General features: G+C 38.8%; 1 protein-coding gene across 1 annotated transcript; it reads right to left on the bottom strand.

Moving 5' to 3' along the window:
* Window positions 1-2332: 2332 nt before the first annotated feature.
* LOC140244548 (COMM domain-containing protein 2-like) lies at window positions 2333-9410 on the bottom strand. Its single transcript, XM_072324174.1, has 5 exons — window positions 9255-9410; window positions 8381-8458; window positions 7540-7622; window positions 6179-6352; window positions 2333-2822 (listed from the first exon to the last, which is right to left on the bottom strand). Exons 1-5 carry the CDS (start codon window positions 9319-9321, stop codon window positions 2622-2624), a joined length of 603 nt encoding a protein of 200 aa, XP_072180275.1. The 5' UTR covers window positions 9322-9410; the 3' UTR covers window positions 2333-2621.
* Between the last annotated feature and the right edge of the window lie 6358 nt (window positions 9411-15768).

Here is a 15768-nt window from a genome sequence, read left to right as displayed (position 1 = left end):
CAGCATCCCATTATCTTTGAATTGGTAACTGATCATGTCACAAAGACAGCAAAAGAGAACGGATATTGATTGGTAAAACATGGCTAGGTTTGATATGTTGTAGTTACGGCTTGCAAAAGATTTTCAGAACAGTGGACTCTAATTGTAAGGGACATTGATGTAATGAACATTCATTATAACAAAGTAATTTTCTTGCCCAAAGGATCAAAGATTTTTGCACTTTTTCTTACTTGTCAAGCCCTGATATAAGAAATTCTGATATTACAAAGTGATTTCACTTGTCTCATTAAATCAATTTTGTTATCGTAAGAGTCCACTGTATTAAACAGACAGTCAATTCAACTTTGCCATTAACCAAACAAATCATCCATTTTGAGACTTGCATGTACATGAATTGTCCAAGTGCAAAATTACTTTTTATGTAAAGCTCTGTTTTGAAAGGTAATCTTAAATTCTTGTGTGCCCTTTGGTTACCATTAGACTCACTACCTATGTCATCACAATACGGGTTATTCCCCTTGACACAGAAAGAAATTCAAGAGTAACCACAAAGTACAAAACAGGATCTCTTAAAAAACAGCAAAACCTCATTACAAGCTCCTTTAAAAAGAGGTACTGCTTTAAACAAGACGAATTTGGTGGCCCCAATTGCCCATTACTGTTTTAAAGCTGGCCTCTTTTTGGTAAGTTAAAATGGTGATACCAGTTGTAACGAGGTAAAATCGATGGTCGTGGTGACCTCGTCTGTAATGGGGTTTTCCGTGATACAGATGAGGATTAAATGATCCCACTTCACTGATCCCTGTTCAATGAAGGACACTGGACTTAACCCTATTCTAACTGGGGGGGGGTCAAATTGACCCCCCCCCTCGACGTTTCGCGCCACGACTTCCCAACGCGCAAAGCTTTTGCCGCGTCGTTTCACGACTTTTTTCATTGAAGTCTCCCGCATATTTTGAGACCAAATTTGCGACGTCCGGGTACACCGTTTTGAAGTTACGTAATGTTTTGCATATGCATGTCAACCAAAAAACAGCTCAAATTCATGATATCGTGTGCAAATCCAATGCAAATTGTGTTTTTTGGTTAAATTGATATAAATTAGATTATTTCAACTTTTAACCATTGAAATTAATCAATTCTAGTGTAGATAAGCCTGAAAAAGTGCCTGCAATAAGTTTTGGCAAAAAAACAATGGAAAACAAAAGGTTGAAAAAACAATAAAATAAATTAAAAATTAACAAAACAATAAAAAACAAAAGAAATTAATTTCAATTGAGCTATTTTTTTACACAAAAATTGTTTGATGTGTCTTGAGGAATTCTTACACAAAAATTTAGCAATCCTCCAGTCTTTTTAATGGAGTTATAGGTGAAACTATGATTTAATGCACAAATTTGCATAATTAATTTATTAAAAATAGAAAGGGAATATTTTTCTGTTGTATGACGATGTAATCTTGTAGTTGACATCCAGCTCTATCTTCAGGCAAAATTTTGCGGCGATCGCGCGATTGGTGGCCGAGATCTGAAGGGGGGGTCAAATTGACCCCCCCTCAGTAAAAACTTGGTCTAAAATAGCCCAGTAGATGGACTAAAGATTAAAAAAATAACCAATGCTGAAGTATTGAGAAAAGCAGGAGTTACACCTTCACTCACCCATACATTTCAGACAAATTAAATGTACAAGGCTCAAGTACACAAAAGATGATATGTAGAAAACCTGGAACATACAGTGGAAGCTTGTTACAATGGTGTATAACAAGGTTGGATATAGTGAGATACCTGATATAACAAGATAATTTTGCAGGTCCTGTTCCTTTAGATAACACTCTTCTGTTGATATCATGAGATACCTGATAAAACAAGGACATTTGAGTGGTCCAAAGCAGCTTGTTACTTACAATGAGGTTCCTCTGTAGTGATGATAAGAAACTCAATGTGAATCGAAGCAGAGGCTGCAACATCTCACATAGCTTTAAAAGTCATATTAGTTGGACTACAGATAACCAACTTGGCAACACAAGTTCTCTTGTGCACCTTTTGCCATGCAAAGCACACTAGTGGATACAGTATGCTTATTGGCAGATAAGCATAAGTGTCATTTTGGTCCTTTTTACATTCTAATGATGTCCTTTACCAGTGCATAATTGGAGAGGTATAAGATCATTTAACTTCATTCCATGACTTTATCATATATCTCATAACAAAATAAACAAAAACAAAAATAAAAACAAAAACAAAAATCAAAGCCAGCTTTGCTACTCAAATGCCTGGAGCAAAGCCATGGATTTTATTTTATTTATTTATTTTTTTTTTTACTGTCACATCTTGACAAACTAAATACACATGATTGGTAAATGAGGGGTTTGTGACCAAAAGCAAAACAAGATGGTTTCATAACTGTACAGTGTATTTTATGAGCTCTAAAACTGGCAAAAATCTTCAGGTCGCAGGTCATCAAGTGCTGATTCTTTGCACCTGATACAAATCAGAGAGAGAAAGGGGGAAAAATCTCATTATAATAATTCTTTTTCATACACTATTATTATCATTCATATATATAAGGTAACAAAATAGACATATCTTTCTCTTCTGACAAGCAATAAAACGAGTCCACTCTCATTTATTGATATTCCGGATAATCCTTCGGCAGTGTTGTGTTTTCACTTCGGCAAGGGCACCCTCTAGCGCCTGGGTAAGGTGGACCAGGTTGACAGGGTCGGTCTGCAGGGTGTGGACCTCGTCCTTCCCATAATCCTTAGTGTGGAGCTTCATGAGGACGGTCGGTATTGTCTGATGCCTGAGAGAGCGGCTGGCAAGCTGGTGAGGTTGGGGGAGGAGAAAACAATAATGACTTTTTAACTAGAAATGTCGCTTTGGCGACTGGTATGCCTCCGCCATAATGCATGATTTTCCCAATAGGTCTAGATAGTACATGTGGACAATGTGTGATTACATTTTCACAAAATTGGCAAAATATTGAAATGACAAGTTTGTCACAAATGTGTTGAATGTTCACCTTCCTTAACCTAGGTTTAATTGCATGAATAGGAGAGCATGTATCTAGGGATTTAAGGACTTTAACTTGACTTTGACCCATTCATACATTTAGGCATTGAGTAATTTTCAAGGTACAGGTGTGGAGAAAAAGAGCAATTTCTGAATTGAATAGTATATTGTTACCATTTTCATCTGGCCCTTGACCCTAAAATTCATAAGATAATCACTTTCAGGTAGAACATGCATAATATGTACTAAGTTTCAAGATAACTTGAGCCACTTCGAGATATGGAGGAAAAAGTTAGTTCAGCACTTTCACTTGATCTTTGACCTTTTGACCTTTGAGGCAAAAAAAGAAGAAAAAAAAACTTTCCAGAGAATTTCTATTAGGTTACACATGCATACACCAAGTGTAAAAAAATAATAACCCTGCTGGCATTGCATAAATATGAGGGAAATAGTAAAATTTTGAAGTGTTGCACTTGACCTTTGACCCCTGACCTTTGACCCCATGAACCCTACATTCTCTAGATAATCACTTCCAGTCAGTACATGTATATACTATGTTCCATGAAGATACCTTGAACAATTTTCCAAGGCACAGAGAAAAAAAAGAAGTTTTGATATTTTTACTTGACCTTTTGACCTTTGACCTTTGACCTCATGACCCAAACTTTCACCAGAGAATCTTAATTGGGTAATACATGTATACACTAAGTTTCAAGAAAATATCTTCAGGCATTCAATAGATATGGTGAAAATAGTGAAATTTCATGTATTTGACCCTGACCTTTTGACCTTTGACCTTTGACCTCATGACGCAAACTTTCACCAGAGAATCTTAATTGGGTAATACATGTATACACTAAGTTTCAAGAAAATATCTTCAGGCATTCAATAGATATGGTGGAAAAAGTGAAATTTTATGTATTTGACCTTGACCTTTTGACCTATGACCTTGAGCATGTGCACCCAAAAGTTGATAGGCACAACTTCACCCCCTAATACACATACATGCCAAGTTTCATTAGGATACCTCAACAGGTTTTGATAGTTACCTTGTCCACAAAATTCATTACGGAAGGACGGAAGGACGGAAGGAAGGACGGACGGACGGACGGACAACCCGAAAACATAATGCCTCTGGCACCACTTCGTGGCGGAGGCATAAAAAGTATCTAAATACAGGTGACTCCCATAATTACAAAGTCCTAGGGACCAACAGTTTTCTTTTGTCAAGATCAAAATTTTGTTATAGCCGAACAGTGAAGTTTAAAGATTTATTATATAAATGGTGATTTTGAGACCTGAATTCGTACTTTGATTTTCATGATAATCATGTTTGTTATAATGGGAGTGCACTGTATACATACTTGTATTCCTTGATAATCTTCAAAAGACTTATGTTCTACTAATTGACCGATAGGACATTAGGAAAGTTATTCCTGATAGAAATGTAATTATTCAACTGTACTAAGACTTCATTTGCCTCCAACAGGGAAAAACTAGAAATGTCGCTTTGGCGACTGGTATGCCTCCGCCATAATGCATGATTTTCCCAATAGGTCTAGGTAGTACATGTGGACAATGTGTGATTACATTTTCACAAAATTGGCAAAATATTGAAATGACAAGTTTGTCACAAATGTGTTGAATGTTCACCTTCCTTGACCTAGGTTTAATTGGATGAATAGGAGAGCATGTATCTAGGGATTTAAGGACTTTAACTCGACTTTGACCCATTCATACATTTAGGCATTGAGTAATTTTCAAGGTACAGGTGTGGAGAAAAAGTGCAATTTCTGAATTGAATAGTAAATTGTTACCATTTTCATCTGGCCCTTGACCCTAAAATTCATAAGATAATCACTTTCAGGTAGAACATGCATAATATGTACTAAGTTTCAAGATAACTTGAGCCACTTCCGAGATATGGAGGAAAAAGTTAGTTCAGCACTTTCACTTGATCTTTGACCTTTTGACCTTTGAGGCAAAAAAAGAAGAAAAAAAAAACTTTCCAGAGAATTTCTATTAGGTTACACATGGATGCATACACCAAGTGTAAAAAAAAATAACCCTGCTGGCATTGCATGATAGGAGGGAAATAGTAAAATTTTGAAGTGTTGCACTTGACCTTTGACCCCTGACCTTTGACCCCATGAACCCTACATTCTCTAGATAATCACTTCCAGTCAGTATATGTATATACTATGTTCCATGAAGATACCTTGAACAATTTTCCAAGGTATGGAGAAAAAAAAAAGAAGTTTTAATATTTTTACTTGACCTTTTGACCTTTGACCTTTGACCTCATGACCCAAACTTTCTCCAGAGAATCTTAATTGGGTAATACATGTATACACTAAGTTTCAAGAAAATATCTTCAGGCATTCAATAGATATGGTGGAAATAGTGAAATTTTATGTATTTGACCTTGACCTTTTGACCTTTGACCTTGAGCATGTGCACCCAAAAGTTGATAGGCACAACTTCACCCCCTAATACACATACATGCCAAGTTTCATTAGGATACCTCAACAGGTTTTGATAGTTACCTTGTCCACAAAATTCATTACGGACGGACGGAAGGACGGACGGACGGACGGACGGACGGACAACCCGAAAACATAATGCCTCCGGCACCACTTCGTGGCGGAGGCATAAAAATACTAACAGCAAATCACATCTGAAAATTACTACACAGTGGTGGGAAAATTTTCTCTCTTTGCAGTCTCACTCTGATATGAGCAGGGCTAGATATTGAACACAAAGGGGTATATTGTATATGCAGTATATTTGGACAGTGTTTCTATTTTTCATGAATTCATGGGTCAACCAATATTTGCAAAAGTAACAAAGCACAAATACTACAGCATTGCCTCCTACAACACATTCATTCATTGTACATTGTCTGCATGATAGTAAATTACTAATTTCTCCAGAAAAATCATAACAACACTTTCTCATTACTTATGTGGTTCTTGATAGCAAATTCAACCATTTGCAAAATTGTCTTACAGGTCCCAATTCCCAAGATACTACGCTTGCAAAATATGTGGCATATACAGTACATTGTAGGAGTCTTTCACAGCGTAATCACCATTTGGAGAAATCCTGTCTCCCAAACCATCCAACCCCGCATCCCTACTCTCTGACTCAAGATTCGAGAAACCAACCTCTACGTCTAGTCTCCACTCCAGGTTGTGATAGTGGGGCAGATCCATGGCCATCTCTGCCAGGATCGTCCTGATCTCCATCCGGCTCTCCGTGTAGAGGGCCAGGAGCTCCTTGCGCAGGTCCTCCGAGAAGCCCAGCACTGCGATGGAATCCTGGAAGTCTAAGTCTGACACCTGGGGATGGAATGAAGATAGGAAAATGTTTTACATTACGGAGCCTTATCAGGGTAATTACCCCCTGGTTAGTACCAAAATACTGATTAGTGATGAGGCTAGAGTAAAGATTAGGATTAGTGTTAGGTTTAGGGTTAGAGTTTGGGTTAGGGTTAGGATTAGGTTCAGGATTAGGATTAGGGTTAGGGTCAAAGGAAGGGTCTGGGGTAATTGCCCTAGACCCAACAGAGCACCTACAACCCGTATAGTCTGCCAATATCAGTGACTCAGTAACTTACTGAATATTGAGAAACTAAATTTCTTGAGCTCAGACCAATCATACCCAATACTTCTTTATCACAAAAAGAAAGAAATGCAGGCCCTCAATGCAGGGGAAGGGATTTTCCCTGGAATGAAGTTACGTATATTAATGCACACAGTTTTGATTGCGTGTTGTATGATTACAGTGCACTCCCGTTATAATGAACACAGTTATAACGAAATTCCGGTTACAACAAAATAAGAATTCAGGTGGTAAAATCATCAACTCTATGTTTTTGTATTGTTTATTTGTTCGGTTATAAAGAAATTTCGATATAACGAAAGAAATCTGCCGATCCCAAGGACTTCGTTATAACGGGAGTCCACAGTACATCTATTTCTTATCATTTTGAATGTAATTTGTAACATATTTTTTGTGATAATATAAAATGGTAAGAGTTATTTTAAAGTGCATAGGAAACATTGATTTTTTTGCCTGCCCTATAGCAGCTTAAATATCACCATCATTAATAAAGATGAGATCTCAAAGATAAGGCCTACATCTACATGGTAAAGTGAAACGTCTTGCTGTTCATAATTGTGGCTTGATGAATACTAGCAGCTCAACATGTTACACTCCTGATACCTTTTGATTCTTTCCTATTAAAAAAAAAAAAAAAAATAGAGCACACAGAGATTACACTATCATTATTTCAAAAGCACAGAGGCTAAACCTCCAAGTTGGTCCACCAGAAGTACTTGAAATAGATTTTTTTTTTTTTAATGGGATAAGTGTATACATCATGATAGGTACATGTACCAATGGTATTCAAGTTCGCTTGGAATCAATTTGCAACTTTGTAATATAGATACTAAAATTTGTAAGTATTTGTGCACACACACAAAGTGGCAGATGGCAAAACAAGATGCCATAAGGTCTTTCTTACCATCAATCTGGCACTCTCTGTAAGGAGGTACATAAGGCCTTCCACACCATGCCTTACAGTGTCTGCATCCTCGTTCAGTTTCTCTGTTTCATGAAAAATACACAAAATGGATGATAAAATTAGTGTAACCACCAAGGATGAATTTATTCTTAACACCAACTCGCGTAGAAAACAGAACTTTGACTGAAAATTACATACAACTAAATAAGCTTAAGTCACATATTTGAAGGTTCTGCTTGAGTTGAAGTCAATTCTCAGACCAGAATATGACATATGACTGTTATTTGTCAAAGCCAGATCTCAAGTTAATTGATTCGTATTAACAATTGCACAGAGTTGACTGTATGTGCTAATTTTCTTTAAAACAACCCCCCCCCAAAAAAAAAAGGTACATGTATAGAAAACAAATTCACTCCAATGCTGTTTCAATGAGAATGTATTGATTGTTCCTTGAACATAAAAATTTAAAGGTCTCACATTAAGGTTACATAATAGAGGGTGCTGTAAGAAAAGCAAAGACCTAAACAAACACAACTGTGGACATGAAATACTAATACACGATACAGAGCTCAGCCAGTATATGTTGCTTCAAGCTAACATGTTTAATTACGGTAATTTGTTTTGATTCTTGAGCAATTCATGACACATCTTTGAACAAAACAAAACAAAAACAAAACAAAACAAAAAACAAAACAAAAACAGAAAAAGATATTAAAATGGTGGGCTGATGACTATACAGTATGGGTACCCAGATATCTAAACTTCAAAGCAAGCAGTGTTCACCAGGTGTACAGGTGAGATGTGTTTAAAGGGTACACAAGCCATAACATACTGTACTTACGTGCAGCATTCTGGTAGACTTTCTGGTTAATTCCTTTCCTCATAAATTCCACAGCAATTTTGCAGAACTCTTGAAGGACTGAAAAAACAACACCAAAATAGTATGTTTCTGTATTGATTAACTAAAGCATATGATCAAGATATCGGTACTCTTACTAAGGGTAAAAAGAAGTGGGTGTCATCTATTCTAGGTTTCACCGGTTGCTATAATTACATCACTGTCAGCAAATAGCTCTAGATCTAGTGTCGGACTCGTAGTGAGTCCGTAGTGAGTGAGACTCATAGCATCGTGTTGCTCTTTATGTGATGTGGTTTTGCATTATAATTTACAGCTTACTCTTGACTGCTGCAGTGCTGGTGTGCAGCACAAAGCTTCAATTCAACGATGTTCAAGCTCTTCTGAAAATGTAAGAGTGTCAAAATGGGACGGGAAGGGTCAATTTCTACTGGTTTTTAAAGACTCCAATGTTGTCTTCTCTAAATAAAAGTTTGTGAAATAGATTTAGTGCTTAGCATGTTTATTTAGAATCTAGGTGAGTGCAAATCTGCGTTTGTAACGTTACAAGCATGACATGTTTGAAATCATGAAGTGGCGCAGTGCGTAAAAATATGGAGTTCTAAATTACACTGGTGCCCATAATAACTCTTGCAGAAATCTTAATATAGATAACAGAATCTCGGTACAGTCTCTAACCCGGTTATTATTAGCGGGACTGGCCCTGCGCATTATCATTTATTGATGCAAAGCCAAAGGCAAAGCAGAGCAGAGCTGGTTGCAGTCAGTGCAGATATGGGCACTACACGAAAAAGGGCGAATGGGACTGCACATTACCCCTTTTTACTAGTAGTTGTTGACTGTTGTTAATCGAGTTTACCTGCACTGTCGACATTCGCCAGGAAGCTAAGGTGCTCCTTGTGCTCATCATCAAGAATGAGTAACATAATGAAGATATTGTGTTTCAAAACTCAAATTAACAAGTCGAATTAGTAATTGGTAACTTGGTTAGTCGAGCTCCTACAGCCGTGTCAACTCCGCCTACTTCTTGAAGCTCGTGATGACGTAGTCTTTATACCAGACAGACCACGTACCAGCTTTTCAGAGAGAGAGAGAGAGAGAGAGAGAGCGTTTGTGAATAAAGGGATTGTAATAGTAAGTAGGTTGCCTATTGGTGGTGATGATGATCAGGCTTTTCACTTTTTGCGAGATCCCAAGAAACCACTTAGTACTGAGCACTCTATTCTAAGAGGTTTTCAAAGTTTAATGAAAATCGGTTTTGGAATGGCTGAGACATCATAAAGCATGCAAAGTACGGTAAAACAAAGCGATCGTCATGAAAGGTGGGTCCCACCTTTTATTGGGATAGCTCTGTTTTGGCTATCTCAGCCATTTCGAAACAAATTTTCATCGAGTAAACATTCAATTCTTCTTGAAATTACGGGTTTTTTCACATTTCATTATAGGTTTCTCATAATCTCACCTAAAGGGAATGTTAAAAACCTGAAGTTAGGTGTCCCCCCTCCCACGGTAAGAACCTTTTTGCATTTTGATGTTGTAAATGGTGCAATTTGATGCATGTTTTTGCGCGTTTTATCGACAGTCCCACTTGTTTAAGGTAGCAGTATATTTTGATGTAGATTATTATTGAACAATTTGCCTATAAAATGCTATACTTCTTGTACTAATTCTTTTTCACTGAATATCATGAACGCGACTGAACCCGAGCGAGCGGAGAGAGCGAGGGGGCACGGGAGGGTGTGGGAGGGGGGTGTCCCCCTCCCACGGTGAGAGCTTTTTGCATTTTGATGTTGCAAATGGTGCAATTTGATGCATGTTTTTGCGCGTTTTATCGACGTGAAACAGCCCCACTTGTTTAAGGTAGCAGTATATTTTGATGTAGATTATCATTTGAACAATTTGCCTACAATATGGTATAATCTAAATACACTTCTTGTATTAATTAATTTCACTAAATATCATGAACGAGACTGAACCCGAGCGAGCGGAGCGAGCGAGTGGGAGGGGAGGGTGTGGGAGGGGGGTGTCCCCCCTCCCACGGTAAGAACTTTTTGCATTTTGATGTTGTAAATGGTGCAATTTGATGCATGTTTTTGCGCGTTTTATCGACGTGAAACAGTCCCACTTGTTTAAGGTAACAGTATATTTTGATGTAGATTATCATTGAACAATTTGCCTATAAAATGGTATAATTTACATCCACTTCTTGTATTGATTCTTTTCACTGAATATCATGAACGAGACTGAACCCGAGCGAGCGGAGCGAGCGAGGGGGAGGGGAGGGTGTGGGAGGGGGGTGTCCCCCTCCCACGGTAAGAACTTTTTGCATTTTGATGTTGTAAATGGTGCAATTTGATGCATGTTTTTGCGCGTTTTATCGACGTGAAACAGTCCCACTTGTTTAAGGCAACAGTATATTTTGATGTAGATTATTATTGAACAATTTGCCTATGTAATGGTATAATTTAAATACACTTCATGTATTAATTCTTTTCACTGAATATCATGAACGAGACTGAACCCGAGCGAGCGGAGCGAGCGAGGGGGGAGGGGAGGGTGTTGGAGGGGGTGTCTCCCCCCCCCCCCCCCACGGTGAGAACGTTTTGCATTTATTGCGTTTTCAGACCTGAAATTCAGCGATCTGCTGCAAATTTTCGGTGCAATACTTTTTCATCGAAGTGTTAAAATCACGGAATTTAGCTCTTATTCCGAATTTGCATCATCTGTGTGTATGTACAAAGTCTAGTGAGGTAGAGCTTAGGGGATTCCTCCTCCCGCTCGCGGAGCTTTTGCGTTTTAGAATTGAAATAAAGCGATCTGGGGCACACTTTTTGTGGAAAATTCGAAAATGTTGTCATTCCCAAAAATGTACCAAGTCTATAGTGGGTAACAAGCAATGAATGGGTGGCAAGATACCTCTCCCATATTCAAGGGAGCCTTTTTTTTTTCAGTTTTAAGCTTTTAGAACTGAAATTCAACAATCTGGCACACACTTTTGTTGGAATATCTGGAAATTTGTCAATCAGAAGAGAAGAGTAGCAAGTCTGTGGAAGGAGATTCTGTATAATTTTCTGATTGCAGTTTAACGTTTTGGTGCGCACATTTTGTGTCATATTTGGAAAACTGTTTATGTTCAAAGTGTAGCCACAGTCTACTTCTATGCATGGCGGGGAGGGGGGGGGGGGATGGGCGGGCGGGCAGGGAGAAGGCGAGGGCGAGTGTTATCTCCATCCTTCCCTTACTATGGAGCTTTTGCCTTTTTAAGGTTGAAATTGAGATATCTCGTATACGCATATTTGATGGAATATTTGGGAAATAAAAAAAAAAGCTGATGGGGGGGGGGGAGAGACTAAGGGAGGAAAGGGTCGATTAAAAGGGGAAATTCCCCTTGTACATGAGGGAACTGTGAGTTTTCGGAATATAAGTGATAATTTTTGTGCACTCAGAATTATTCATAATTTTGTGTAAATCTAAAAAGTGTACTAAGCTAGGGAAAGAGTCAAAGAAGGGGGAGGGTTTGGGAGGGGAATACCCCCTCCCAAGCACGAGAGATTTTGCATAATTTGATTTGAAATTCAACGATCTGGTGCACACTTTGAGTGAAATATAAAAAAAAAATGATCTTATTTGATGAAAGGTTGCAAAGGAGACCCGCTTCATGTGCATGCATACAGTATACACGCATTTTTTTTCCGCCTCCCAAATCCCCGGTCCAAATCTTAGGGGGGGGGGGGGGGGCGACCGCCCCCATCGCCCCCCCCCCCCCCCCCCCGGCTACGCCAGTGTCCACCTAGAGCAAATATCAATATGTTATTGTATAAGCATGATAATATTTTCACACAACCAGATACCTTTAGCCTCGTCAGATGTAATCCTGTATCTTATTGTTGTTGCACTAAGGGTTCCGTATTCCGAAGGTTCGTTAAACCGAAAATTCCGCAGGTTCATTAGCTACGCACCCTGTTTTCACTTTCGGATTGACAAATCTTATATACTTAATTTTCGGATAAACGAACCTTCGGAATGACGATTCTTCGGAATAACTCCTCATTTTTTTTTCATTTTTTTTTGTGGGGGGAGGGGTGGGGCACGAGGGTATCCCTTGCCACCCACAGAAGGGAGCTTTTGTATTTTTTGAATTAAGATGCAACGATCTGGTGCAACGTTTGCCGGAATATTTGCATCTTCGGGTTAAATACTACTACTACTGTTTACTACTACAACTATTACTACTACTACTACTACTAATGATAATAATGATAATGATAACAATAATAATAATAATAATAATAATAATAATAATTATGATGATGATAATAATTACCCAGGGTAGCCTCTTCAGTGTTGCCACCGCTTTACCAGAGGATCCTGACATTATCATTACCCTAGCGTTGCCAGGTACCCATTTATACACCTGTGTCGAGAGGGACATGGTGGGTAAAACATCTTGGTCCATGTGCGTAAGCACTGGGCGGGAATTTAACTCGGGTCCTCCGATACGGAGTCGGGAGTTTTATGTACTAACAAGGTCCAATCATGCGCTCTTAAATATCATAATCGTGATAGGCTATCGACCATTTACAAATTACATTTTCATCCAAAATATATTAATATTGTAGTGGTGTGTATTGTGTGGGTTCGAACGCTTGCGTAGGCTGCAAATGCAGAGTCTGCCAAATTTTCAGTCTCAGTTTGATCACCCCTCACCATGTTTTTTTTTTTTCTACTGAAAAGAAAAAGGAAAATACTAAAAGAAGAAATAGGAGCCTCAGAAGACACGCCACTGGTCCCCGGTGATTTTCTCTGTAGCACGAATTTAAAGGGGCCCTGAAATCCAAATGCATGTTGATTAGTGTTGATTTATGATACCCTCAGCATCACTTTTGCGGTAATAATAATAATAATAATAATAATAATAATAATGTCTTATTTACCCAGGGTAGCCTCTTCAGTGTTGCCACTGCTCTACCAGAGGGCCCTGCTATTATTATTACCCTAGCGTTGCCAGGTACCCATTTATACACCTGGGTCGAGAGGGACACAGTGGGTAAAATCATCTTGTCCAAGGACGTAAGCACTGGGCGTGATTCGAACTCGGGTCCTCCTATCGGGAGTCGGGAGTCTTATCCACTATGCCACAGCGCCCCCAAGTATCCAGAAACATTCCATATATTTTTAACGATTTTTTCTTCTATTTTTCTTCAGATTACTTGGGAACGCCCACAAAAAATCCTTCCAAACCAATCAATATTAATATTCTTGAGATGACCTCATCTGTCAATCATTGCTAAAGTACTGAAATGTTTAACAAAAGGCATTGGAATGCACCTTCCTCTCGACTCAGCATAACTTGCATGTTTCTGTCAATTAGCCGGGTTCACACGTACAAATTAGCGGGATGACGATCGCGATGCTCATCCCGAGTTTTTTTGCGAGCGTCCACACGTACCAAATTAGCGGGATAGCGATCGCGATCGGTATCCCGCTAATTTGGCGAGCGTCCACACGTACCGAATTATCCCGCTAATTGCCGATAGAGATAACAGCAAAGCCTGCAAACTGGGTCACACAGTGCCCTTCTCTATCACCACCTGTTAGTGTGCGCACTTTCCTTTGTCCATTGTCTTTTACGCGTCAGTGGTGTGGTTCGTGTGCTGTTGTTATTGTTCTCCAAAGAGGTGAAGGACCTCCTCGCAGAGGCCTCGCTGTTGTGATGTGCGCATTGCATGATGGGATGTAAAAACTCGAGATTCTAATCCCGACCGTTCACACGTACCAGCGCGGGGCCAATTATCCCGCTAATTGGCGAACCAGCGCAAGATTTCTTGGGATTAGCATCGCGATGCTTATCCCGCTAATTTTCAGGTTTTTTCTGTCCACACGTGCAAAAAACTCGGGATGACGATCGCGATGCAAATCTCGAGATTTGTATCCCGCTAATTGATGTACGTGTGAACCCGGCTATGTGACTAACAAAAGACATGGCGCGGGAACATGCAAGTTATGCTGAGTTGAGGGGAAGGTGCATTCCAATGACTTTTGTTAAACATTTCAGTATCTTAGCAATAATTGACAGATGAGGTCATCTCAAGAATATCAATATTGATTGGTTTGGAAGGATTTTTTGTGGGCGTTCCCAAGTAATCTGAAGAAAAATAGAAGAAAAAATCGTTAAAAATGTATGGAATGTTTCTAGATATTCGTTTCACCGCAAAAGTGATGTTGAGGGTATCATAAATCAACACAAATCAACGTGCATTTGGATTTCAGGGCCCCTTTAAATGTTATGATCTTACTATGGAAAACATTGAAAGGCTTCACATGCATACACGCAACTTTATTTTTTTCCCCGTCTTCGAAAATCTTGGGGGTGGGGAGGAGGACCGCCCAATCCCCCCCCCCCCCTTACACCACTGGCTATATTTGACCGTTGTGCAGTATCCGCCATCGACGTCTATATAGCTACAGTATAGTAGGCCTTCGGTCTTGCTACGTCACGAGCTGCAAAATGACAAACTTTCTGATTGGTCAGAAGTTAGTGTATAAGCTCTTGCATGGGCTCGCTTGACTTGAGCATAAATTCGAGCTTGCTGTGAGGGACTGAAAAAGTTACAAGAATACTTGATTGCAGCAGTACAAGTCTCAAAACATAACGCCAAAGCTTACAATGCGTCGAGGAACATTTATTTGGTTAATTTGAGATAGGTAAACAAGTGTAGTTCAGAATTACAAATTATGTTGTTATGGATTTGAATCATTTACACATGGTGCATCCGACAGTCAGTCATGTAAACTTGCCGTCTTACAAGGGAAGCCCTATACAAATAAAGAAACATGCACTGGAAGAGAATACTAGATTGTCATGGTGTAATTTGCCGTCATAGATAATAATCATTGAATACCATCGACTGACTTTTTCCGCATTAGCGGTAAAATTACACGACTCAAGTTACAAACGGTACTATTTTAGACCTTTGATGTGATTTCCGGGTGTTTACTGACGGGTGGCCACATGACGTGAAGCAACGAATAATAGTATCAACACTCATCCGAGCCGGTAATAAGAAATCAACAATGCAAAATTAAAAGATTAAAGAAACTTATATTAACTTCATTATGCTGTTCGATGAACTCAATGTAGGCCTACATCATGATTGTCTTGTTTAGTTTAGTTTAGTTTAGTTTAGTTTAGTTTAGTTTAGTTTGGTTTGGTTTGGTTTGGTTTGGTTTGGTTTGGTTTGGTTTAGTTTAGTTTAGTTTTAGTTTTAGTTTAGTTTAGTTTAGTTTAGTTTAGTTTAGTTTAGTTTAGTTTAGTTTAGTTTAGTTTAGTTTAGTTTAGTTTAGTTTAGTTTAGTTTAGTTTAGTTTAGTTTA

The sequence above is a fragment of the Diadema setosum genome, chromosome 21, assembly GCF_964275005.1.
Source record: "Diadema setosum chromosome 21, eeDiaSeto1, whole genome shotgun sequence".
Lineage (NCBI taxonomy): Eukaryota > Metazoa > Echinodermata > Echinoidea > Diadematoida > Diadematidae > Diadema > Diadema setosum.
This window is presented reverse-complemented; position numbering and strand designations above follow the sequence as displayed.

Bases quoted from the DNA above. Each gene is read 5' to 3' on its own strand.
- LOC140244548 (XM_072324174.1), bottom strand. From the start codon at position 9,321: ATGTTACTCATTCTTGATGATGAGCACAAGGAGCACCTTAGCTTCCTG. The intron at 8,459-9,254 runs GTAAACTCGATT...TTGTTTTTTCAG, and splicing joins GGCGAATGTCGACAGTGCAG to TCCTTCAAGAGTTCTGCAAA. The intron at 7,623-8,380 runs GTAAGTACAGTA...TTCATGAAACAG, and splicing joins AGTCTACCAGAATGCTGCAC to AGAAACTGAACGAGGATGCA.